Below are 27,609 nucleotides of genomic sequence, written 5' to 3' on the forward strand. Positions count from 1 at the left end.
AAGTGTAAAAAAAAAAAACTAAGTCATGAATAATTTGACCTAAAAGAAGCATCTCCTCATGTGACGATCAGACAGAGTCAAGTTCAACCAAATATTTTCCGTATCGTCCTAAATGTTTCCCTTATTTTCTTGCGTGATGTGATCTTGGAGTAACACCAGCTCTTAGATTATTCAGCTTTTACAGTAAAGAAGCCTTAGAAGCAGCTGACTGGCATTGTGCAGTGTTTGTCTTCAGAACTGTACATTTATTATCACTGATTTCCAAACTGGAGGAAATGTATCACATGCATCGTAGTACTGACCCCAGCCGACACGGCGTCTACTCTCCCCTGCTGGAGAAGGTTGGTAGAGAGCTTCATTACATCAGTATATAGAAGAGTTCCAGAAACCTCAGCTCCATCTACCTGATGATCCAGGAGGACATTCTGCTTCTCCTCTGGATGATCCTGGGAATACAGAGGACTGGGACTTCTCTCTGGTGGATTTCTCGGGCTGGACCCATCTATAGGAAATATACACAGTGACTGGTAGAGCTGACGGACAGGTCTGTCTGTAGTGAGAGACAGAGAGATAGCGCAGTGTAGGCTGAGAAACAGAGAAAAGGGTGTTGTGTGGTAGTTTGACCATTGGAGGGCAGTGGGGAGTGTAGGAGGGTGACTGTGTAACTGCCATGGATCAAGGTAACTGCCACTGGTCAGAGGTTACTGTCAGGTGATAGTGGGCGGAGCTACTGGGACTGGGAGTATAAGAGGTCAGGGAAGGTTCTGGAAGTTCCAGTCAGCCAAGGGAGCTCACAAGAGAGGAGGGTCTGCTGTGAGGAGAGGCAGCAGAAGAACCCCCAGAGAGAGAGAGACTGACAGTGGAGACGGTCACGGGGGGTGACCCAAAAGGACAGTGGCTGCGGACAGAGATAGACTGAGTCTCAGGTGGACGGCGTACTCTAAAAGGGCGCAAAGCTGTGGTGAAAGTGCCTAGGGCAGCCACAGCGGAAAAGAGCCATAGAGGACGCCACGAACGGTAATACAAGGAAGAGAAAGTACCCGGGTCTGTGTAAGAAGTGAAGTGTGGACTAATCCTGTGACGAAGTATTGTGGTCGTCCAGAAAACGGCCAATAAAATCTGAACTGTTGGACACAACCCTTGTCTCTGTCTCGTGTCTGCCAACACCAAGAGGTGGGCCACCCCCCAGTTCTGTGGGATCAGCATCACAGCACACCTTCCCCTGCCTATCAGCATCAACAAACACCTAATCGCGCCTCCCTCAGCTGGAACCCTACAACTGCATACATCGTCTACATGTGATGATCAGATGATGGGGTGTTCAGGTGACCTCAGACCCAGCCTCTCCTCTATGATCAGTACGGTCTCCTCTTACCCGGAGATGTGAGGGGCCGGTGATCCTCCATCATGACGTCCTTGTACAGATCCTTGTGTCCTTCTAAATACTCCCACTCCTCCATGGAGAAATAGACGGTGACGTCCTGACACCTTATAGGAACCTGACACACAATGATCCGCCATTAGCAGACCCCTCCCCCGGCGTTATTATATAATGTCCCAGCATTCCCGGCAGCGCTCACCTCTCCGCTCAGCAGCTCAGTGATCCTGTGGGTCAGTTCTAGGATCTTCTGCTCATGTATCAGTGAATGAGGTGGAGGCTCGGTGAGGTCACTCGGGGTCCTGCTCCGCCCTCCTGACACCCAGGGGGTCACACACTCCCCAGAAGACAACTTCACTACTGTGTGATCCTGTGTATGGGGAGACGCCGATCACTACATCTATTCTAAGGATCCTTCACCTTTCCTGTCATTTCCCTGCTTTATTCCTAGTGATGTGATGTGAAGCTCTCACCTCTCCAGTGATCCAGTAGATCATCTCCAGGGTGAGGTCTAATATCCGAGCAGCCATGTGGCTTCTGTCCTGCTCCATCCACAGGGGGTCATTAATGAATAATGGTCAATGTATTTTAAAGAAAACTTTCTAAAGAAAAGAAAAACAAGAATGTTTCAATACTAAATGCTACTGGGAAGAAGATCTTACATGATATAAAGTGTTTAAAAAATTAGGAGCTATAAGGGCTGCCAATAACAAATGATGCAGGTAACTTCTAGTTATAAGATTACTGATCCTAAAATAATACAGTATATATTGCATCAAGTAGTAAATCTGCCCTACTAAAACTCAGACACTGGCTGTTTCCCTGCATTCTCCAGGCACAGGAGGTGCAGTGAGATGTCCTGCGTCCAGCTTCACTGCTGCTCTTCACATGTAAAAATCCACTTCTTATAATCCCTCAAAAAATGATGTCTGCACAGTACAGAAATGGGAATCTGCACATTGCTTAGCACACTGTACATGTCTCGGGACTAGTAGACATTGGCCAGTGCCCAAGATTTGGAAAAGGCAAGTAGTGATGCGTAGTGATCACCTGATATGGAAATCTGCATTAGCAAAGATCTGATGTACACAGGAGATTTGAATAAAAAAAATTGTGTTTAGAAGCATATAATCGGTACTGCACATGCGCCGGTATTTTTCAGCGCGGTCTATGCCCCGAAAGTCTTCACATGCAGGACACACTTCCGGGTCATAGACCGTGCTGAAAAGTACCGATTATATGCTTTGCCCACAGTTGGGCAAAGCATACCGCGCAAGCGCAGAAAACTACGGCATCTGTGATATTCACATATGAAGATTACGTTCAGCAAGCCGAGGAGGGGGGGAGAAGGCGAATAAGCCCCGTCCATCGGACCGGACCGCGGCAATTTCCATACATCTCCACCAAGATAAAAAAGGTATTTATGCATCAAAGGTGCGAGGTCGGGGGGAATCAAAAGTCCTAATAGAATCCTTATGGGACGCGCAATTGGGTGATATCTTTACATGATATCTCTAAAAATGGGTGACAGATTCCCTTTAAACAGATATTTAAAAAGAGGATGACCAACCCAACTTTATCAGTCCCACGGAGTCCTCCCAAATGCCTCCAACCTTCCTCTCCTTTTCCTGATACATACACAACCCTCCAAGATTTCTCCCTTGTTTTCCCAATATTATAGAACTTGCTACCTCAACTGATCAGACTCTAATGAATTTCAAGCATATACGGTAAATTACAATAACCCTGTAGCCAACACACTGCCATATGTTCCGTTTCCCACATACTGACTCCTATCTTGTTCCCTTGTAGATTGTAAGCCATCACCAGGGTAGAGTCCATTGTAGAAGTCTGCCACTCATATATTTCAGGGTTATTGCACTGTGTGGGGGAATGTACTGTGGGGACATCATACTGTGTGTGGGGGAATGTACTGTGGGGACATCATACTGTGTGTAGGGGAATGTACTGTGGGGACATCATACTGTGTGTGGGGGAAAGTACTGTGGGGACATCATACTGTGTGTAGGGCAATGTACTGTGGGGATGTGGCGCCCCTGAGGCTCAGTCGCCAGAGAGGTACTGCACCTTCTCCTAAGGTGTGGTGCCCCACCATCCAGGTAAGGTGGGAACTTCTGACCACGCTCCAACACTCGCACCCCACACAACAGGGTAGTTCAGCAAGGCCACATTGCGGCTCTTGCTTAGAGTGTAGCAGAGCACCTTTGGTGGCTCCCTGCTTGGAACACGAAATGTGCTGGGAGGTGGGTGGAGTTAAGAATACATAAAAGAGTGGGAAGGTTTAGGATTGAAGTGAGTCGTCAGTCAGTCGGAGAGACTGAGGGAGGAAGTCACTCAGAGAGGAGTGAGGAAAGAAGATCCCTGAGAGAGGGATTGAGGAAGGAGTGCTGCAGCAGGCCTGAGTGACCCGGGTCTTCTGGCACGGGAAAGAAGGAGAAAGACACGGAACTGAAGCCTGAGCTTCCATAGGAAAGAAAGACAAGTACGGAATGTAGGAGAATAAGAACACAGAGGACGTGGGTTAGAGGAAGAACCCTGCCTAGAAGTTCTAAGCGCAAGGCCGGGGCCCGGTCCCCGAGGTTGTATGGACACTAATGGTTCTGCAGCAGACACCGGTGGAGTAGTGGGCTGTAAATGCACTACTCCCATCTAAGACTTGGGGGCACAACAGCAACAAGGATAGATAGCCGGGACTCAGGAGTAAGGAGTCCCCGAAGCAGGCTACAGCTGTCTGCCATACAAGTAGAGTTCTTGGGAACATCTGTTAGGAGGAACTCCAGTGTAACTCAGTACTAGGAGATCTTCACACTAAAAGGCGCTATAAGAGTAGACGTTCAGAAAGGCACATGTTGGCGGAGCGTTGGAAGGGAGCATTCCATCTTGCCTGGAGGTCGACTGAGTCCCTGACCCGGAGGACATGGCACGGAGGCCGGCACCTGTGTGTACTACAGACTGTGAGTAAAGCTTTGGAACTACAAGCCCTGGTGTCCTCCATTGATTCTTGCGCAACACACCCAGCACCGCTACATCTGGGTCCCAGCTTCTACACCGCCTGTGCCTCTCCTCTTCCCCTACATCCACACTGCCCTGGGGCTACAGCTCCACCTGTGGGGAGCTTCACCATCTTGGCTGCAACCCATCACCAGTCCCAGAGGATCTGCAAGCAGCGTCGGCCTAACATCTCACTTGCCGAACACCACAGGTGGCGTCACGAACTATTCCACCATTCACAATTTCCCCATTACTTCGGCACCCAGGGCCACGGTCCGGGTCACTGCTGCTGTGACACATCTGTGGCGCCCCCAGGAGTAAGGTCGCCACATTGGCTTTGCCTTCCTCCAGGGGAGGGTAATGCCAGGCTTGGAAGCAGTGAAGGGTCTCTCTCGCAGTCAACCTATGCATGCAACACAGTTCCACTCCAGGCCAGCAGGGGGAACTCTGAACCGGGATTAAGGGGAGGAGTGCTCTCTGAGGGCCAAGAGGAAGGAGTGGTTAGTTAGTCTGCGGAGGGTGAAGTGTGCAGACGTGTAGAGAAAAGCTGGAGGTTAAGCTAAGGAAGGAGAGCTCCCTCACAGTGAGAGCGCATGATCTGGAGCCTGGTCTCCATGGCTGTACGGATACTAACGGTCCTACAACAGATACCAGAGGAGTAGGAGGCTGTAAATGCCCTACCCCCATCTAAGACTTGGAAGCACAACAGCACGCAGTGAGCCAGGAGAGGAATAGCGGCTACAGCTGTCTGCCATACGAGGAGTGAGAGTAGAAGAGAATTGAGAGGAACTTCAGTGTAACTCAGTACTAGGAATACTTCATTCAAATAAGTGCTAGGAAGGAGACTGCACAGCCCTTCTGCTGAGAGAGAATCCTTAGCTGCTTCCAGGCCAGCCTGCTCCGTTACCATCTGTAATCAAGAACCTGGACTGCAGTTATCAAGTAAAGGTACAGAAATTGCACACCGCTGTGTCTTGTCTGCTTCCTACCTTTCCAGCACTGCTACATCCCCATGCCAATCCCATCTACACTGCACTGGGACTACAGCTTCACCTGTGGGGAGCTGTTACATCTCTGCTGCGCCCTACCATCAGTCCCAGCGCATCTGCATGCAGCGTCGGCTTAACACCTCCCTTGCCGAGCACCACAGGTGGCGTCACAAACTATTACATTCCCCCATTACTTGGGCGCCCAGGGCCACGGACCGGGTCACCGCTGCTGTGACACATCCCGCTGACACTGGCCCGGCACCGAGTACCCCACAGCCCTGGGAGAGCGACCTAATTTGGCATCATGAACAGGATTACGGAGCCCGGTACCCCCGGGTCCTGTGTGCCATAGACTGTGTTGGTGTAAAAGACTGTGTATGAAATTGGCGCCAATTGCCGCGCTGCTTGGGGCATGCGGGAACCAAAAGAGGCAGGCTTTCGTGGGCGGAGCATGCCACAGAGTGCGAAGAAGTGAAGTGCTGCGCGGGAAGAGAGGACAGCGCGTGAGAAGGGGAGGAGCTGACGCCTACAGATCGGAGCATCGGGCCTGCAAAGCAGCCGCCGGTGAGCTCACACAACCCCCCGGCCCTGGCATATCTTAACTAGGGGAGGGAGAGAATGTCCGCGCCACACAACGATGCAGCGGCGGACGCCGTCGCCAACCCTGCAGCACCGCAAGGAGGAGCGCCCGCCGCAGTGTTTCCCATAATACCGCTGTCCATGCCCTACATACCGGGAGCGGCTTGGCTACCGCAGTACTCGGGTGAGTCACATACCCTGAGTGAATTTAAAGAGAGACTGTGCAGTTTGTTTAAAGTATACCCTCTGTCTGAAAGCCAGAAAGTGAATATCCTGATTGGACAGCTAACGGGTGCAGCACAGAGAGAGGTGAAAGCCTGGCAGGACACGGATAAAGAGACTGTTGCAAAGATCCTGGCCAAGCTGAGAAGCACCTTTGACACCCGTTCTGCAGCTGAAGTCAAGATGAGGTTCTTTGGCTGTAAACAGAAGGCGCAGGACAGTATAAGGGACTATGCTCTCAACCTGCAGGAGGCGCTGCAAGTAGTTAAGCAAGTTGATCCTGACAGTGTGAAGGAGGAAGATAAGCTGTTAAAGGAGCAGTTCATTGAAGGACTCCTATCCAGTACCCACAGAGGACAGTTACGTATCATAACTCTGCAAGACCCTGATCTGGACTTTGCTGATTTTAAGGACAGGGCTATACGGGTACTGCAGGAACCCACTGACAGCCGTCCAGCGCCCCTGAGGCGCCCAGCGATCACCTACCATCGGGAAGCAACGTCTTTTCCTTCCATCCCTGTGGAGGCTGAAGCACAGTGTCTGGATAAAGATCCAACTGAGGAGCTGCGTCTTCAGGTCCAGGAGCTGACCAAAGGAATGGCTGCACTTACTAAAACCATGCAGTCCCTGCAGGTGTCCTCCAGAGAAAAGATCCAGCTTGCTTCCAGTCCAGAGGATGTCTCGTGGCTCCAGAGGAGGAGAGCCCCGCCACTTCGAGGAAGGAACGATTGCTATGACCATGACAGACGTCCCATCTGTCGTCGCTGCTACAAGGCAGGTCATCTTGCAAGATACTGTCCTTTAAACGAGCAACCCCTGGGGCAGAGGGCCAACCCCCAGGAATAGGATCCCCAGGCCCAAAGAACTGGAGAGCCAAGTATGTTGGAGGGAGGCCGATCCTTCCTGTGGTGATTGACGGCATCCCCATGAATGCTTTGCTGGACACTGGCTCCCAGGTGACCACCATGCCCTATATCCTCTACAAGAGGTATTGGGCTGATTCTGAACTTACCCGTGACCCAACTGATGAACTGACGGTAGTTGCCAGTAATGGTCAGTCTTTGCCACAGATTGGATGTAAAGAGATTACTGTTAAAGTGGGTCGGGTAGAGGTAAAATCTCAAGGTCTGATAGTTGCTGATATTGATCGACGTGAATGTAATTCCATGATGACTCTTGGTACAAATGTAATTGAAAACTGTCTTTCCGAGGTTATTGTCTTGTTGCAACAGGTGGCTGAGACTGCTGGTTCCAGTGAACAATGAGTCCTGCAGAAGGAGATCAGAGCCCTGATGCAAAGACAACAGGTGGAACTCTCTGGCGGAGAGATTGGCAGCGTCAGAGTGAGTGATGCTTTCCCCATTGCAATACCCCCCAGATGTGAAATGTTGATTTGGTGTCGGGCAGCTATAGGCCTCAGAGGGAAGGATTACCAGGCATTGGTAGAACCAATATATTCTGATAGCAGGCCCACTGTTCTGACAGCCAGAGGGGTGGTTGATGTACCTAAAGGGAGAGTACCTGTACGCCTTTTCAACTGTGGGGAAGAGGAGGCTACAATACCTCGGTACGCCACAGTTGCTTAGCTGCTCACAGTTAATAACAACTCTTTGCAGGCAGCAGAGCCCTTGGTCTCATCTGACCAGATGGAGGACAATGGCTCTGTGAAGCAGCCAGAGGAGTGGTGTCAGCAACTGCAGGTGGGGACTGACTCTACACCTTCATACCAGAGAAATGGGGTGACCCAGGAGTATGAGCGGGTATTCAGCAAACACCCACTAGATTTTGGGCAGGCAAAAGGGGTTCAACATTATATCCCCACTGGAGACAATCCACCCATAAAGGAGAGGTACAGACCTATACCCCCAACACAATAACAATGTGCTAAGAGTATGTTGAGAGAGATGAAGTAAGCTGGGGTCATTAGGGACAGTTGTAGCCCCTGGGCAGCTCCAATAGTTTTTGTAAAGAAAAAGGAAGGTACCATGAGAATTTGTGTTGATTACAGGAAAATTAACAGCATTACACATAAAGATGCCTACCCATTACCTAGAATTGAAGAGTCCTTGGCTGCACTTAAGGCTGCTAACTACTTTTCCACCTTGGATCTCACCAGTGAGTATTGGCAGGTTCCCGTGGCAGAGGCAGACAAGGAGAAGACAGCATTTACCACTCTAATGGGTCTCTGTGAGTTTAATTATATGCCATTTGGGCTCTGCACTGCTCCAGGAACATTTCAACAAATGTTTCCTCCTTCTACAAATGTACCTATACCCGACATTGCCATTTCTGTGTGTGGTTCCACTATTACTCCCCAGCAACATACCCGCTGTCTTGGGGTCATACTTGATTCCGAGCTTTCCTTTGCCCCCCCACATTCGATCACTGGCTCGCTCTTGTCATCTGCACCTCAAAAACATTTCTAGAATTCGACCTTTTCTTACTTTTGACTCTGCAAAAACTCTTACTGTTTCTCTTATTCATTCTCGTCTCGACTATTGTAACTCTCTTCTAATCGGTCTCCCTCTTACCAAACTCTCCCCCCTAAAATCTGTCTTGAATGCTGCAGCCAGGATCATATTCCTCACCAATCGTTACACCGATGCCACTACCTTGTGCCAGTCATTACACTGGCTACCCATCCACTCCAGAATTCAGTATAAACTTATTACCCTCACCCACAAAGCCCTCCATAGCTCAGCACCACCCTACATCTCCTCCCTTGTTTCAGTATACCACCCTACCCGCACCCTCCGTTCTGCTGATGACCTGAGGTTAGCATCCTCAATAGTCAGAACCTCCCACCCCGTCTCCAAGACTTTACACGTGCTGCGCCAATTCTTTGGAATGCACTTCCCAGGTCAATACGATTAGTCCCCAATCCCCACAATTTTAAGCGTGCCCTGAAAACACATTTATTCATACTGGCCTATCGCCTCAACATATTAACCTAATCTATCCCTGTGTGGCACAGCCAAAAGTTTTACCATAACCAGATTCCCCGCATCCTGTTCCCACATGCTTTATGCATCCATTAGCTCTCTGTGTTTGTACTGTTACACACTTAACATTATGGCTGGTCCATACAAACAGGGCAACTGTTACCACCCACCTTTCGGGTCTACTTCTTTCCTCATAGACTGTAAGCTTGCGAGCAGGGCCCTCTTTCCTCTTGGTATTTGCTATAATCTATGTGATTATTGTTATGCTGTAATGTCTATTGTCTGTACAAATCCCCTCTGAAATGTAAAGTGCTGCGGAATATGTCGGCGCTATAGAAATAAAAATTTATTATTATTATTTCAACAGCTGATGGAGTGCTGCCTGGGCCATATGAACTTTGAGACGGTCTTGTTGCACCTGGATGATATCATTGTTTTCTCCAAAACCTATGAAGATCATCTGGAACACCTGGCTGAATTGTTTGAAGCTTTCTCCAATTTTGACCTGAAGGTGAAGCCTTCCAAATGCCACCTCCCGAAGCCCAAGGTACAGTACCTCAGACATGTGGTGAGTGCAGAAGGTGTGGCACCAGATCCTGACAAGGTCAAAGTCATCCGGGACTGGTCGAAATCCAGCAACCTCCATGAAGTACGCAAATTCCTTGGACTGGTGGGCTACTACTGAAGATTCATCAAAGGCTTTACTGAAATAGCCACCCCTATGCAGAATCTCCTGGTGGGGCAGTCCAAAAAGACCAAACAGAAAAGTTCCACCTTTGAATGGACTGAAGAGTTGGAGAGATCTTTCACTCAGTTGAAGATGGCTCTCACAGGTGATGAAGTTCTGGCCTACTCAGATTATGATAAACCAAACCCTTTGTGCTGTACACTGATGCTAGCAATGTGGGGCTAGGAGCATTACTGTCGCAGGTACAAAATAGAAAAGAAAGAGTGATTTCCTACACCAGCAGGAAGCTGTGTCACACTGAAAGGAACACTGACTACTACAGTTCTTTCAAGCTGGAGTTCCTTGCCATCGTCTGGGCTGTCACCGAAAGGTTCAAACATTACCTAGCCTCCGCCAAGTTTACTATCTTCACGGACAACAATCCGTTGACCCACTTGGACACTGCAAAACTAGGCGCACTGGAGCAGCGATGGATGGCTCGGCTGTCTAACTATGAGTTTACTATCAAGTACCGAGCAGGGCACAAGAATGCCAATGCTGATGCGCTGTCCAAGATGCTTAATCTGCCAGATGCAGAAGACCCTGAGCCTCTTGAGGAAATAGAGTTGCCTCCCTTCCACCGGCCACTTGCGGCCCAACGTGCTCAAGGAGTGAGAAACCGGCGGTCTGGCTTGAAGGAGGTCACCCTGAATCCATTGCCCCATCATGACTGGGCAGAAACACAAGATAGTGACGCTGCTGTCCGCCTGGTGGAGGAGCTACTGTCACAAGCTGACTCGCCCAGAGTCGAATGCTCCTGAAGAAACCCAGCAGTTGTGGAAGGAGAGAGGCCAGCTGTTCATCTATGAAGGAAAGCTGTGTCGGAGGAGTATCAATGCCCGCACTCATGAGCTGGTCTGGCAGGTGATAGTCCCAAAGAGAGAGGCATCAATGGTCCTGGAAGCATACCACAATGGAGCTGGACACTTCGGATGGAAGAAGTTGGAAGCATTGCTCCGGGAGAGGTTCTACTGGGCTGGTATGAGGAAAGCCATTGAGAGGTGGTGCCGGGAGTGTGGACAATGTAACCTGCACAGAAAGGATTGAGACAGCCAGAGGGCTCCTCTGCAGCCAATCATCACCAAACAGCCGCTTGAGTTGGTAGCTCTGAACCATGTGAAGCTGGTTCCAAGCCGGTCGGGCTACATCTACACTATTACCATTGTGGACCACTACTCAAGATTCCTGGTAGTTGTACCTGTCAAAGATCAGACAGCCAGGACCGCAGCCAGAGCATTCCAACAGCACTTCTGTAGACCGCATGGCTATCCTGAAAGAGTGCTTACAGACCAAGGTCCAGCTTTCGAGGCAGAAGTGTTCCAAGAATTCTGTAACTTGTATGGTTGTAAGAAGATTCGGACAACACCGTATCACCCACAGACCAATGGCATGTGTGAGAAGATGAACCAGGTAGTGATTGACCTCCTGAAGACTTTGCCCTTGGAGGAGAGAAATCTGTGGCCAGAGAAGTTGCCAGATCTGCTGGACGGCTACAACCATATTCTAGTGAATTCCACTAACTGTACCCCAGCCTACTTAATGAGAGCAAGACCTGGTAAACTGCCTGTTGATTTGGACATGGGAGTCCTTACGCCTGAAGTTACGTCACCAGATGCTGACTGGGATACAGAAAGACAACAGCAGTACAGAAGAGTACAAGAGTGTGTGGAGAAGAGTCTAGCCCGGGCAAGACAAAAGCAGGAGAAGCTTTACAACCAAAATGCACCTGCCGTTTCTTTGTTGCCGGGAGAGCAAGTTCTCAAGAGGAAGAGAAGATTGCACAAATTGGATGATCAATGGGAAGCTGAACCTTATACCATTCTGCCCTCAAATTTTGATAATACCAAGGTATGCCTTGTTAGTAAAGATGGAGGAGAGACCTCAGCAGCGGTATCGAGGGATCATTTGAAGTTATGTCCTGACCAGTTAAAAGAAAGAAAAGAAGAACTAGATAACATCCAACCCATAGAGGAAGAAGAGAAGGTCAGCACAATACTTGGAGAATTTCCTGCGAATTGGACTAAAGTGAATGATGCTATAGTGGTACCAGTGTTGATATTTCCCCAAGTGGTAGCACAGGAAGATGTGACTCAAGAAAATCCTGAAGATCAGGAAAACCAGGCAGCAGATGCCACACCAGCAGTGGAGCCAGAGAACCCTCGCCCTGCCAGTGGTGCACCTGTTATGCCCATGGTGAGTCTAAGAGTCCATAGGAGAATACTACCCAGTTTGCTCACACTAGAGTTACGCAGGTGTACCAGTACCACACAAGGTATACCACCCATCAGATATCGTATATAGCAAAGCTAAAGTGAATGTTGAAATTGTTTGTAAATATGTAACTGTTTTCAAGTTTTGTGCCTACAGGTAACCTGTAAGAGTTTCCCTTATTTATGGACATAGTACCACAGGACTTGTGTGGTCAAAAACTTTATTTGTAAATATTTCACCATTTGCCCAGGAATGGACCATGGACATTGATGCTTGGACTTGCCATCGTAGGACCATTTTTGAAGCACTTGGTTTTTGCAACTTTTTCATTTTTTTTAAATCTTGTACAATTATTATTGTCTAACTGTATATATGTTTTTCATGTTTTGTTCAGCCCAGGAGTGCTGACTTTCACTAGGGGGGAATGTGGCGCCCCCAGGAGTAAGGTCGCCACACTGGCTTTGCCTTCCTCCAGGGGAGGGTAATGCCAAGCTTGGAAGCAGTGAAGGGTCTCTCTCGCAGTCAACCTATGCATGCAACACAGTTCCACTCCAGGCCAGCAGGGGGAACTCTGAACCGGGATTAAGGGGAGGAGTGCTCTCTGAGGGCCAAGAGGAAGGAGTGGTTAGTTAGTCTGCAGAGAGTGAAGTGTGCAGACATGTAGAGAGAAGCTGGAGGTTGAGCTAAGGAAGGAGAGCTCCCTCACAGTGAGAGCGCATGATCTGGAGCCTGGTCTCCACGGCTGTATGGACACTGATGGTCCTACAGCAGATACCAGAGGAGTAGGAGGCTGTAAATGCCCTACCCCCATCAAAGACTCGGAGGCACAACAGCATGCAGTGAGCCAGGAAAGGAATAGCGGCCACAGCTATCTGCCATACGAGGAGTGAGAGTAGAAGAGAATTGAGAGGAACTTCAGTGTAACTCAGTACTAGGAGTACTTCATTCAAATAAGCGCTAGGAAGGAGACTGCACAGCCCTTCTGAGAGAGAATCCTGAGCTGCCTCCAGGCCAGCCTGCTCCGTTACCATCTGTAATCAGGAACCTGGACTGCAGTTATCAAGTAAAGGTACAGAAATTGCACCCCGTTGTGTCTTGTCTGCTTCCTACCTTTCCGGCACTGCTACATCCCCGTGCCAATCCCATCTACACTGCCCTGGGACTACAGCTTCACCTGTGGGGAGCTGTTACATCTCTGCTGCGCCCTACCATCAGTCCCAGCGCATCTGCATGCAGCGTCGGCTTAACACCTCCCTTGCCGAGCACCACAGGTGGCATCACGAACTATTATATTCCCCCATTACTTGGGCACCCAGGGCCACGGACTGGGTCACCGCTGCTGTGACACATCCCGCTGACACTGGCCCGGTACCGAGTACCCCACAGCCCTGGGAGGGCAACCCACATCCCACTGAAACCGACCCGGCACCGAGTACCCCACGGCCCTGGGAGGGCGACCCAGGGACACCATACTGTGTGTGGGGGAATGGATTGTGGAGACACCATACTGTGTGTGTGGGGAAATGTACTGTGGGGACATCATACTGTGTGTGTGGGGAAATGTACTGTGGGGACATCATACTGTGTGTGTGGGGAATGTACTGTGGGTGGGGACATCATGCTGTGTGTGGGGAATGTACTGTGGGGACATCATACTGTGTGTGGGGGAATGTACTGTGGAGACATACTGTGTGTGGGGGAATGTACTGTGGGGACATCATGCTGTGTGTGGGGAATGTACTGTGCGTGGAGGAATGTACTGTGAGGACATCATACTGTGTGTGTGGGGGAATGTACTGTGGGGACATCATACTGTGTGTGGGGGAATGTACTGTGGGGACATCATACTGTGTGTGTGGGGGAATGTACTGTGGGGACATCATACTGTGTGTGTGGGGGAATGTACTGAGAACACCCTACTGTGTGTGGGGGAATGTACTGTAAGGACACCCTACTGTGTGTGGGGGGAATGTACTGTAAGGACACCCTACTGTGTGTGGGGGGAATGTACTGTAAGGACACCCCACTGTGTGTGGGGGGAATGTACTGTGTGGACACCCTACTGTGTGTGGGGGGAATGTACTGTGAGGACACCCTACTGTGTGTGGGGGGAATGTACTGTAAGGACACCCCACTGTGTGTGGGGGGAATGTACTGTGTGGACACCCTACTGTGTGTGGGGGGAAATGTACTGTGTGGACATCCTACTGTGTGTGGGGGAATGTACTGTGTGTAAGGAATGTACTGTGGGGACATCATGCTGTGTGTGGGGGGAATGTACTGTGTGGACACCCTACTGTGTGTGGGGGGAATGTACTGTGAGGACACCCTACTGTGTGTGGGGGGAATGTACTGTAAGGACACCCCACTGTGTGTGGGGGGAATGTACTGTGTGGACACCCTACTGTGTGTGGGGGGAATGTACTGTGTGGACACCCTACTGTGTGTGGGGGGAAATGTACTGTGTGGACATCCTACTGTGTGTGGGGGAATGTACTGTGTGTAAGGAATGTACTGTGGGGACATCATGCTGTGTGTGGGGGGAATGTACTGTGAGGACACCCTGCTGTGTGTGAGGGAAATGTACTGTGTGTGGGGGGAATGTACTGTGTGGACATCCTGCTGTGTGTGGGGGAAATGTACTGTGGGGACATCATACTGTGTGTGTGGGGGAAATGTACTGTGGGGACATCATACTGTGTGTGGGGGAAATGTACTGTGGGGACATCATACTGTGTGTGGGGGGGAAATGTACTGTGGGGACATCATACTGTGTGTGTGGGGGAAATGTACTGTGGGGACATCATACTGTGTGTGTGGGGGAAATGTACTGTGTGGACATCCTGCTGTGTGTGTGGGGGAAATGTACTGTGGGGACATCATACTGTGTGTGGGGGGGAAATGTACTGTGGGGACATCATACTGTGTGTGTGGGGGAAATGTACTGTGGGGACATCATACTGTGTGTGTGGGGGAATGTACTGTGTGGACACCCTACTGTGTGTGGGGGGAATGTACTGTGTGGACACCCTACTGTGTGTGGGGGGAATGTACTGTGTGTGGGGGGAATGTACTGTGAGAACACCCAGTGTGGGGGGAATGTACTGTGTGGACATCCTACTGTGTGTGGGGGGAATTTACTGTGTGGACATCCTACTGTGCGTGGGGGGAATGTACTGTGTGGACATCCTACTGTGTGGGGGAATGAACTGTGTGGGGGGAATGTACTGTGTGGACATCATACTGTGTGGGGGGATGTACTGTGTGGACATCATACTGTGTGTAGGGGAATGTACTGTGTGGACATCATACTGTGTGTGGGGGGAAATGTACTGTGTGGACATCATACTGTGTGTGGGGGGAATGTACTGTGAGGACACCCTACTGTGTGTGGGGGGAATGTACTGTGAGGACATCATACTGTGTGTGGGGGGAATGTACCGTGGGGACACCCTACTGTGTGTGGGGGAATGTACTGTGTGGACATCCTACTGTGTTGGGGGGGAATGTACTGTGTGGACATCCTACTGTGTGGGGGGAATGTACTGTGTGGACATCATACTGTGTGTGGGGGGAATGTACTGTGTGGACATCCTGTGTGTGGGGGGAATGTACTGTGTGGACATCCTGTGTGTGGGGGGAATGTACTGTGTGGACATCCTACTGTGTGTGGGGGAATGTAGTGTGTGGGGGGAATGTACTGTGTGGACATCATACTATGTGTGGGGGGAATGAACTGTGTGGACATCATACTGTGTGTGGGGGAATGTACTGTGTGGACATCATACTGTGTGTGGGGGGAATGTACTGTGTGGACATCATACTGTGTGTGGGGGAATGTACTGTGTGGACATCATACTGTGTGTGGGGGGAATGTACTGTGTGGACATCATATTGTATGTGGGGGGAATGTACTGTGTGGACATCATACTGTGTGGGGGGGGAATGTACTGTGTGGACATCATACTGTGTGTGGGGGGAATGTACTGTGTGGACATCCTACTGTGTGGGGGGAATGTACTGTGTGGACATCCTGTGTGTGGGGGGAATGTACTGTGTGGACATCCTACTGTGTGTGGACATCATACTGTGTGTGGGGGGAATGTACTGTGTGGACATCATACTGTGTGTGGGGGGAATGTACTGTGTGGACATCATACTGTGTGTGGGGGAATGTACTGTGGACATCATACTGTGTGTGGGGGAATGTACTGTGTGGACATCATACTGTGTGTGGGGGGAATGTACTGTGTGGACATCATACTGTGTGTGGGGGGAATGTACTGTGAGGACACCCTACTGTGTGTGGGGGGAATGTACTGTGAGGACACCCTACTGTGTGTGGGGGGAATGTACTGTGAGGACACCCTACTGTGTGTGGGGGGGAATGTACTGTGGGGACACCCTACTGTGTGTGGGGGTAATGTACTGTGTGGACATCCTGTGTGGGGGGAATGTACTGTGTGGACATCCTACTGTGTGTGGGGGAATGTAGTGTGTGGGGGGAATGTACTGTGTGGACATCATACTGTGTGTGGGGGGAATGTACTGTGTGGACATCATATTGTGTGTGGGGGGAATGTACTGTGTGAACATCATACTGTGTGTGGGGGGAATGTACTGTGTGGACATCCTACTGTGTGGGGGGGAATGTACTGTGTGGACATCCTGTGTGTGTGGGGGGAATGTACTGTGTGGACATCCTACTGTGTGTGGGGGAATGTAGTGTGTGGGGGGAATGTACTGTGTGGACATCATACTGTGTGTGGGGGGAATGTACTGTGTGGACATCATACTGTGTGTGGGGGGAATGTACTGTGTGGACATCATACTGTGTGTGGGGGGAATGTACTGTGTGGACATCATACTGTGTGTTGGGGAATGTAGTGTGTGGACATCATACTGTGTGGTGTAATGTACTGTGAGGACATCATACTGTGTGTGGGGGGAATGTAATGTGGGGACATCATAACGTTTGTGGAGGTAATGTACTGTGGGGACATCATACCGTTTGTGGAGGGAATGTACTGTGAGGACATCATACTGTGTGTTGGGGAATGTACTGTGTGGACATCATAATGTGGTGTAATGTACTGTGAGGACATCATACTGTGTGTGGGGGGGAATGTAATGTGTGGACATCATACTGTGTGTGAGGGAATGTACTCTGAGGACATCATACTGTATGTGGGAGAATGTACTGTGGGGACATCATGCTGAGCGGGGGAATGTACTGTGAGGATATCCTGTGTGTGGGGGGAATGTACTGTGAGGACACCCTGCTGTGTGTGAGGGGAATGTACTGTGTGTGGGGGGAATGTACTGTGTGGACATCCTGCTGTGTGTGGTGGAAATGTACTGTGGGGACATCATACTATGTGTGTGGGGGAAATGTACTGTGGGGACATCATACTATGTGTGGGGGAAATGTACTGTGGGGACATCATACTGTGTGTGTGGGGGAAATGTACTGTGGGGACATCATACTGTGTGTGGGGGAAATGTACTGTGTGGACATCCTGCTGTGTGTGTGGGGGAAATGTACTGTGGGGATATCATACTGTGTGTGTGGGAGAAATGTACTGTGGGGACATCATACTGTGAGTGGGGGGGAAATGTACTGTGGGGACATCATACTGTGTGTGTGGGGGAAATGTACTGTGGGGACATCATACTGTGTGTGTGGGGGAAATGTACTGTGGGGACATCATACTGTGTGTGTGGGGGAATGTACTGTGTGGACACCCTGTGTGTGGGGGGAATGTACTGTGTGGACACCCTACTGTGTGTGGGGGAATGTACTGTGTGTGGGGGGAATGTACTGTGAGAACACCCAGTGTGGGGGGAATGTACTGTGTGGACATCCTACTGTGTGTGGGGGGAATGTACTGTGTGGACATCCTACTGTGCGTGGGGGGAATGTACTGTGTGGACATCCTACTGTGTGGGGGAATGTACTGTGTGGGGGGAATGTACTGTGTGGACATCATACTGTGTGGGGGGGATGAACTGTGTGGACATCATACTGTGTGTGGGGGGAATGTACTGTGTGGACATCATGCTGAGCGGGGGAATGTACTGTGAGGATATCCTGTGTGTGGGGGGAATGTACTGTGAGGACACCCTGCTGTGTGTGAGGGGAATGTACTGTGTGTGGGGGGAATGTACTGTGTGGACATCCTGCTGTGTGTGGTGGCAATGTACTGTGGGGACATCATACTATGTGTGTGGGGGAAATGTACTGTGGGGACATCATACTGTGTGTGGGGGAAATGTACTGTGGGGACATCATACTGTGTGTGTGGGGGAAATGTACTGTGGGGACATCATACTGTGTGTGTGGGGGAAATGTACTGTGTGGACATCCTGCTGTGTGTGTGGGGGAAATGTACTGTGGGGATATCATACTGTGTGTGTGGGAGAAATGTACTGTGGGGACATCATACTGTGTGTGGGGGGGAAATGTACTGTGGGGACATCATACTGTGTGTGTGGGGGAAATGTACTGTGGGGACATCATACTGTGTGTGTGGGGGAAATGTACTGTGGGGACATCATACTGTGTGTGTGGGGGAATGTACTGTGTGGACACCCTGTGTGTGGGGGGAATGTACTGTGTGGACACCCTACTGTGTGTGGGGGAATGTACTGTGTGTGGGGGGAATGTACTGTGAGAACACCCAGTGTGGGGGGAATGTACTGTGTGGACATCCTACTGTGTGTGGGGGGAATGTACTGTGTGGACATCCTACTGTGCGTGGGGGGAATGTACTGTGTGGACATCATACTGTGTGGGGGGGATGAACTGTGTGGACATCATACTGTGTGTGGGGGGAATGTACTGTGTGGACATCATACTGTGTGTGGGGGGAAATGTAATGTGTGGACATCATACTGTGTGTGAGGGAATGTACTCTGAGGACATCATACTGTATGTGGGAGAATGTACTGTGGGGACATCATGCTGAGCGGGGGAATGTACTGTGAGGATATCCTGTGTGTGGGGGGAATGTACTGTGAGGACACCCTGCTGTGTGTGAGGGGAATGTACTGTGTGTGGGGGGAATGTACTGTGTGGACATCCTGCTGTGTGTGGTGGAAATGTACTGTGGGGACATCATACTATGTGTGTGGGGGAAATGTACTGTGGGGACATCATACTATGTGTGGGGGAAATGTACTGTGGGGACATCATACTGTGTGTGTGGGGGAAATGTACTGTGGGGACATCATACTGTGTGTGGGGGAAATGTACTGTGTGGACATCCTGCTGTGTGTGTGGGGGAAATGTACTGTGGGGATATCATACTGTGTGTGTGGGAGAAATGTACTGTGGGGACATCATACTGTGAGTGGGGGGGAAATGTACTGTGGGGACATCATACTGTGTGTGTGGGGGAAATGTACTGTGGGGACATCATACTGTGTGTGTGGGGGGAATGTACTGTGTGGACATCATACTGTGTGGGGGGGATGAACTGTGTGGACATCATACTGTGTGTGGGGGGAATGTACTGTGTGGACATCATACTGTGTGTGGGGGGAAATGTAATGTGTGGACATCATACTGTGTGTGAGGGAATGTACTCTGAGGACATCATACTGTATGTGGGAGAATGTACTGTGGGGACATCATGCTGAGCGGGGGAATGTACTGTGAGGATATCCTGTGTGTGGGGGGAATGTACTGTGAGGACACCCTGCTGTGTGTGAGGGGAATGTACTGTGTGTGGGGGGAATGTACTGTGTGGACATCCTGCTGTGTGTGGTGGAAATGTACTGTGGGGACATCATACTATGTGTGTGGGGGAAATGTACTGTGGGGACATCATACTATGTGTGGGGGAAATGTACTGTGGGGACATCATACTGTGTGTGTGGGGGAAATGTACTGTGGGGACATCATACTGTGTGTGGGGGAAATGTACTGTGTGGACATCCTGCTGTGTGTGTGGGGGAAATGTACTGTGGGGATATCATACTGTGTGTGTGGGAGAAATGTACTGTGGGGACATCATACTGTGAGTGGGGGGGAAATGTACTGTGGGGACATCATACTGTGTGTGTGGGGGAAATGTACTGTGGGGACATCATACTGTGTGTGTGGGGGAAATGTACTGTGGGGACATCATACTGTGTGTGTGGGGGAATGTACTGTGTGGACACCCTGTGTGTGGGGGGAATGTACTGTGTGGACACCCTACTGTGTGTGGGGGAATGTACTGTGTGTGGGGGGAATGTACTGTGAGAACACCCAGTGTGGGGGGAATGTACTGTGTGGACATCCTACTGTGTGTGGGGGGAATGTACTGTGTGGACATCCTACTGTGCGTGGGGGGAATGTACTGTGTGGACATCCTACTGTGTGGGGGAATGTACTGTGTGGGGGGAATGTACTGTGTGGACATCATACTGTGTGGGGGGGATGAACTGTGTGGACATCATACTGTGTGTGGGGGGAATGTACTGTGTGGACATCATGCTGAGCGGGGGAATGTACTGTGAGGATATCCTGTGTGTGGGGGGAATGTACTGTGAGGACACCCTGCTGTGTGTGAGGGGAATGTACTGTGTGTGGGGGGAATGTACTGTGTGGACATCCTGCTGTGTGTGGTGGAAATGTACTGTGGGGACATCATACTATGTGTGTGGGGGAAATGTACTGTGGGGACATCATACTGTGTGTGGGGGAAATGTACTGTGGGGACATCATACTGTGTGTGTGGGGGAAATGTACTGTGGGGACATCATACTGTGTGTGTGGGGGAAATGTACTGTGTGGACATCCTGCTGTGTGTGTGGGGGAAATGTACTGTGGGGATATCATACTGTGTGTGTGGGAGAAATGTACTGTGGGGACATCATACTGTGTGTGGGGGGGAAATGTACTGTGGGGACATCATACTGTGTGTGTGGGGGAAATGTACTGTGGGGACATCATACTGTGTGTGTGGGGGAAATGTACTGTGGGGACATCATACTGTGTGTGTGGGGGAATGTACTGTGTGGACACCCTGTGTGTGGGGGGAATGTACTGTGTGGACACCCTACTGTGTGTGGGGGAATGTACTGTGTGTGGGGGGAATGTACTGTGAGAACACCCAGTGTGGGGGGAATGTACTGTGTGGACATCCTACTGTGTGTGGGGGGAATGTACTGTGTGGACATCCTACTGTGCGTGGGGGGAATGTACTGTGTGGACATCCTACTGTGTGGGGGAATGTACTGTGTGGGGGGAATGTACTGTGTGGACATCATACTGTGTGGGGGGGATGAACTGTGTGGACATCATACTGTGTGTGGGGGGAATGTACTGTGTGGACATCATACTGTGTGTGGGGGGAAATGTACTGTGTGGACATCATACTGTGTGTGGGGGGAATGTACTGTGAGGACACCCTACTGTGTGTGGGGGGAATGTACTGTGAGGACATCATACTGTGTGTGGGGGGAATGTACTGTGGGGACACCCTACTGTGTGTGGGGGGAATGTACTGTGTGGACATCCTACTGTGTGGGGGGAATGTACTGTGTGGACATCCTACTGTGTTGGGGGGAATGTACTGTGTGGACATCATATTGTGTGGGGGGAATGTACTGTGTGGACATCATACTGTGTGTGGGTGGAATGTACTGTGTGGACATCCTGTGTGTGGGGGGAATGTACTGTGTGGACATCCTGTGTGTGGGGGGAATGTACTGTGTGGACATCCTACTGTGTGTGGGGGAATGTAGTGTGTGGGGGGAATGTACTGTGTGGACATCATACTATGTGTGGGGGGAATGAACTGTGTGGACATCATACTGTGTGTGGGGGAATGTACTGTGGACATCATACTGTGTGTGGGGGAATGTACTGTGTGGACATCATACTGTGTGTGGGGGGAATGTACTGTGTGGACATCATACTGTGTGTGGGGGGAATGTACTGTGTGGACATCATATTGTGTGTGGGGGAATGTACTGTGTGGACATCCTACTGTGTGTGGACATCATACTGTGTGTGGGGGGAATGTACTGTGTGGACATCATACTGTGTGTGGGGGAATGTACTGTGGACATCATACTGTGTGTGGGGGGAATGTACTGTGTGGACATCATACTGTGTGGGGGAATGTACTGTGTGGGGGGAATGTACTGTGTGGACATCATACTGTGTGGGGGGGATGAACTGTGTGGACATCATACTGTGTGTGGGGGGAATGTACTGTGTGGACATCATGCTGAGCGGGGGAATGTACTGTGAGGATATCCTGTGTGTGGGGGGAATGTACTGTGAGGACACCCTGCTGTGTGTGAGGGGAATGTACTGTGTGTGGGGGGAATGTACTGTGTGGACATCCTGCTGTGTGTGGTGGAAATGTACTGTGGGGACATCATACTATGTGTGTGGGGGAAATGTACTGTGTGGACACCCTACTGTGTGTGGGGGGAATGTACTGTGAGGACACCCTACTGTGTGTGGGGGGAATGTACTGTGAGGACACCCTACTGTGTGTGGGGGGAATGTACTGTGAGGACACCCTACTGTGTGTGGGGGGGAATGTACTGTGAGGACACCCTACTGTGTGTGGGGGGGAATGTACTGTGGGGACACCCTACTGTGTGTGGGGGTAATGTACTGTGTGGACATCCTGTGTGTGGGGGGAATGTACTGTGTGGACATCCTACTGTGTGTGGGGGAATGTAGTGTGTGGGGGGAATGTACTGTGTGGACATCATACTGTGTGTGGGGGGAATGTACTGTGTAGACATCATATTGTGTGTGGGGGGAATGTACTGTGTGAACATCATACTGTGTGTGGGGGGAATGTATTGTGTGGACATCCTACTGTGTGGGGGGAATGTACTGTGTGGACATCCTGTGTGTGTGGGGGGAATGTACTGTGTGGACATCCTACTGTGTGTGGGGGAATGTAGTGTGTGGGGGAATGTACTGTGTGGACATCATACTGTGTGTGGGGGGAATGTACTGTGTGCACATCATACTGTGTGTGGGGGGAATGTACTGTGTGGACATCATACTGTGTGTGGGGGGAATGTACTGTGTGGACATCATACTGTGTGTTGGGGAATGTAGTGTGTGGACATCATACTGTGTGGTGTAATGTACTGTGAGGACATCATACTGTGTGTGGGGGGAATGTAATGTGGGGACATCATAACGTTTGTGGAGGTAATGTACTGTGGGGACATCATACCATTTGTGGAGGGAATGTACTGTGAGGACATCATACTGTGTGTTGGGGAATGTACTGTGTGGACATCATACTGTGGTGTAATGTACTGTGAGGACATCATACTGTGTGTGGGGGGAATGTAATGTGTGGACATCATATTGTGTGTGAGGGAATGTACTCTGAGGACATCATACTGTATGTGGGAGAATGTACTGTGGGGACATCATGCTGAGCGGGGAAATGTACTGTGAGGATATCCTGTCTGTGGGGGAATGTACTGTGAGGAGATCCTACTGTGTGTGGGGGGAATGTACTGTGAGGACATCCTACTGTGTGTGGGGGAAATGTACTGTGAGGAGATCCTAATGTGTGTGGGGGAAAAGTACTGTGAGGACATCATACTTTGTGTGGGAGAATATACTGTGGGGACATCGTACTGAGCGGGGGAACGTACTGTGAGGATATCCTACTGTGTGTGGGGGAATGTACTGTGAGGACATCCTAGTGTGTGGGGGGAATGTACTGTGAGGACATCCTACTGTGTGTGGGGGAATGTACTCTATAGACATCCTACTGTGTGTGAGGGGAATGTACTGTGAGGACATCCTACTGTGTGTGGGGGGGAATGTACTGTGAGGACATCCTACTATGTGTGGGGGGAATGTATGGTGAGGACATCCTGTTTGTGGGGGGAATGTACTGTGAGGACATCCTACTGTTTGTGAGGGGAATGTACTGTGAGGACATCCTACTGTTTGTGGGGGAATGTACTGTGAGGACATCATACTGTGTGGGAATGTACTGAGGACATCATACTGTGTGTAGGGTATGTGCTGTGAGGACATCATACTGTGTGTGGGGGAATGTACTGTGGAGACATCATATTGTGTGTGGAGTAATGTACTGTGGGGACATCATACTGTGTGTGGGGGAATGTACTGTGAGGACATCATACTGTGTATGGAGGAATGTACTGTCGGGACATCATACTATGTGTGGGGAAATGTACTTTGAGGACATCATACTGTGTGGGGCGAATGTACCATGGGGACATCATACTGTGTGTGGAGGGCTTTGGGGGTCATTATACTTTGTGGGGGCATTGTGGGGAGAGGCCCCTTTCACTAGCACCAGTGAAACAGAGGTGCCAGCCTGGTAGAACTGCCACCAGTTCCTCATTTGCTATAAGCCCGGTCCGCTAACAGAATTACATTGTACTAGAAACCAGCCCGGTAGTATGTGAAGTTAAAACCGAGACTACGACCACGTGGATTCATGGATCAAGATAAAAAGCAGCCCTAGGTTAAATTTTATATTTAATTACCTTAAGGGCACACTAGAAAATACACTATATACACAATGTTTATACATATGCAATGCTCAGATATGGAAATACAGGTGACGTACACAAAATATAGGCAGATGAATCATGTCAAATACCAGTCTGTGTACTGGGCAGCATGGGGGAATGGGCTGCCAGTTTATACAATGTGCCCCCCTCCCCCATTTAGAAGTGAACAGCAAGTATGTCAAAGAGAGCAAGAACATGGCCTTACACAAGCCTATATCCCCTTAGTCGGTCACACCCTTTTCTGCCCCTGGGATTGTTCTTATCCCCATGGGGATTTGTAGCTAAATCTCCCAAAACCTACGAAAGATCACAACTTCTGAACGAAAGGTCATAGAGGGGCCGTTTTGGCACCATATGATCTAGATGGCCCTCCTTACACTTGTAGACCAAACACTGCTTTCCTACCTGGTTTCTACTAGACGTTCTGTGTATCTCCCCACCCTGTGATGTTAGAATGGATCTAGACCCTGGAAGGCATTCGAACCGTTCCAGAGACATTGAAAATGTGTGTGGCTAGGATGTACGATAGCTTCAAATTTTCCTTGAATCTGTTTATGAAATCCTATCTGTCTGGAGAGAATATGAATGAAGCAGTCACACAGCATGGGCTTCACAGGTGGTCATCCTGTATGAGCCTGGATATTAGCTGGTGGGGCTGGACCACCTGCTGAGCTAGGTGTCCTGTTACAGTTACTTGTGCTGAAGGAGGATTGTAAGCTGCCACTAAATCCCTTATTCTTCACACATACAAATAAATGTTGCCCTATAGTTACATAATAGCTATATAAGATGCATTACACACAACCTTTAGTGCCAGAGACTCTAGAGCAGGAGGTTCTGCCCGTATAGTTAGGACAGATTGTGAAGTGACATCAGTGCTGTAGACAATATCAGCAGCAGAAACTGAGAGTAACAGCTTTTTTCATAACAAAGCGCAGCCTGGGACCAAAATTTTCGTAATGGGTACAACCCCATCAATGCTACATTGTGCTTCACTATTTCCATAAAACCTTTTAGACGGCCTTATTCATGTCTGGGTACCTCTGCACATCATCTACTCCTCTCTGGAGTACTACACAGGGGTCAGGAGGGCGAGGAGGAAACACACATATACCGGCGCTGCAGTCACTGCGTCTTCTCCGAGCTCCGGGGAGGTTTCCGGGTGTTGTGATGAGATTTGTCGCCTCCATTTTCCTCAGTCCTGGAGCAGCATTTTCTATCTCCTGTGAATTACAGCCATCAGCATCCTTTGTGCTTCCTCTCCTCCCAAAGTGTATATAGTGTTAATCCTCGCTCATGGCATGTGAGGCAGGAAGTGTAGCAGGAGGGGGCGGGGTTTAGGCTGCAGACTTCCTGTCCCTGCAGTGAGCGCGGCCATCTTGTTGGTGGGAGTCTCCTAGTTCCCAGGCCTCCTCGCAGTATTACACATGGTGGCAGCAGGCGGCTGCTCCTCCTGAGCTCAGGGGCAGAGTAGATGGGGGGATTAGTGGCACTGTTTTTGTTTTTTTAAAGTCCCAAATTTAAGAAGGGCCTGGATGCCTTTCTTGAAAAGTATAATATTACAGGGTATATACACTAGTTTCCTTAATATTGCGTTGATCCAGGGAGCTAGTCTGATTGCCATATGTGGAGTCGGGAAGGGATTTTTTTTCCCCAATGTGAAGCTTAGTTTGCCACATGGGGTTTTTTTTTTACCTTCCTCTGGATCAACATGTTAGGGCAAGTTAGGATAGGATATGGGTTGAACTAGATGGACTTAAAGTCTTCCTTCAACCTTAATAACTATGTTACTAAGATCGTGCTCTCAACCCTAGTGTGCTAAAAAAGTGACTAAAGGTGCCACAAAAAAGTGCACTTGGATGCTGGTCCCTTAAAACCCTCTCCAACAGAAGAGTCCCCAAAGCCATTCCCTATCACTCCGATCCAGAAGGCCACAGCGAAGGTCAGGAACTAGGTCGTCTCCCTCAGCCAAAGCCAAGGGATCCTGAGTTGCGCTCCGAGCTTCTGCCCAGGCGGCCACCCAAGCTAGAGCTGAGAACCTTCAACTGTCGACTCCCTTCCCAAAAGAGTCAGAGGGGAGCGGAACCTGATGGCCACACACTCCCCTTCTAGAACTGATGGCCACATACTCCCCCTCTAGGCCTGATGGCCACACACTCCCCCTCTAGAACTGATGGCCACATACTCCCCCTCTAGGCCTGATGGCCACACACTCCCCCTCTAGGCCTATCAGAAGGGAACCGCATCCAATGAATCCAAGTGACAGACACACGTGAAAAAGTGAACACGCAGTGAAAAGAAATAAATTAAAGTGAAGGTTTAAACAATTTAGCGCTGGCCTGACCTTGCGCCGGGAATTTAAAAACTCCCCTATCCTTGCCAGAAGGCCCAGATTAAGGGTGCATGCTTAAAAAGTATGAAAAGTTTAAGTGCAGAATGTGCCAGAACTTGTGGGTTTCCACTCCGAGTTCTCGGCACTTCGCACCTCGGGCTTTCAAACTTACCTGGCTCAATGGCATCGATCCTGGGGGCCATGTTTTCCACCAAATGACTATATAAGCCACCTGACGTACTAACAAGCGCAAAAAACCCATTGTGCATTGTATCAATCTACTAGAGCGGTCCAGGCCAAAGCCAAAATACTAAATATACACATGTATCATCAGAGCAGTGGTTACACAACATATGGAGGCACCCAGCTTTCCGGAGACCCTGAGAGAGGTCCAGAAATATTTGTAGTGACACAGGCTTGGGTATTTTAGCCGTTAACCAAAATATATTCAAGATACAGTTACAATGGCGAAAATAAGTATTTGATCCACTGTTGATTTTGGAAGTTTTCCTACTTACATTGAATGGAGAGGCCTGTAATTTTTATCATAGGTACACTTCACCTGTGAGAGACAGAATCTCAACATAAAATCCAGAATATCACATTGTATGGTCGTTACATAATTAAATTGCATTTTATTGCATGAAATAAGTATTTGATCACCGACCAACCAGCAAGAATTCTGG

At 49.8% G+C, this 27,609-nt stretch overlaps 2 protein-coding genes across 2 annotated transcripts in view; both read right to left on the minus strand.

Annotated features, from left to right (window-relative positions):
* LOC141051424 (uncharacterized) overlaps positions 1-27,609 on the minus strand; it is a 103,177-nt gene that overhangs the window by 7,066 nt on the left and 68,502 nt on the right. The gene's annotated exons all lie outside the window — the stretch shown is intronic.
* On the minus strand, positions 50-25,902 carry LOC141051393 (oocyte zinc finger protein XlCOF8.4-like). The gene is made up of 5 exons (XM_073548343.1): positions 25,706-25,902; positions 1,852-1,980; positions 1,581-1,748; positions 1,376-1,499; positions 50-502 (listed from the first exon to the last, which is right to left on the minus strand). The coding sequence occupies exons 2-5, from the start codon at positions 1,927-1,929 to the stop codon at positions 252-254; spliced, it is 621 nt and encodes a 206-aa protein (XP_073404444.1). The 5' UTR covers positions 1,930-1,980; positions 25,706-25,902; the 3' UTR covers positions 50-251.

Source organism: Dendrobates tinctorius, unplaced genomic scaffold, assembly GCF_039654945.1.
Source record: "Dendrobates tinctorius isolate UK_male_01 unplaced genomic scaffold, ASM3965494v1 ptg000157l, whole genome shotgun sequence".
NCBI lineage: Eukaryota > Metazoa > Chordata > Amphibia > Anura > Dendrobatidae > Dendrobates > Dendrobates tinctorius.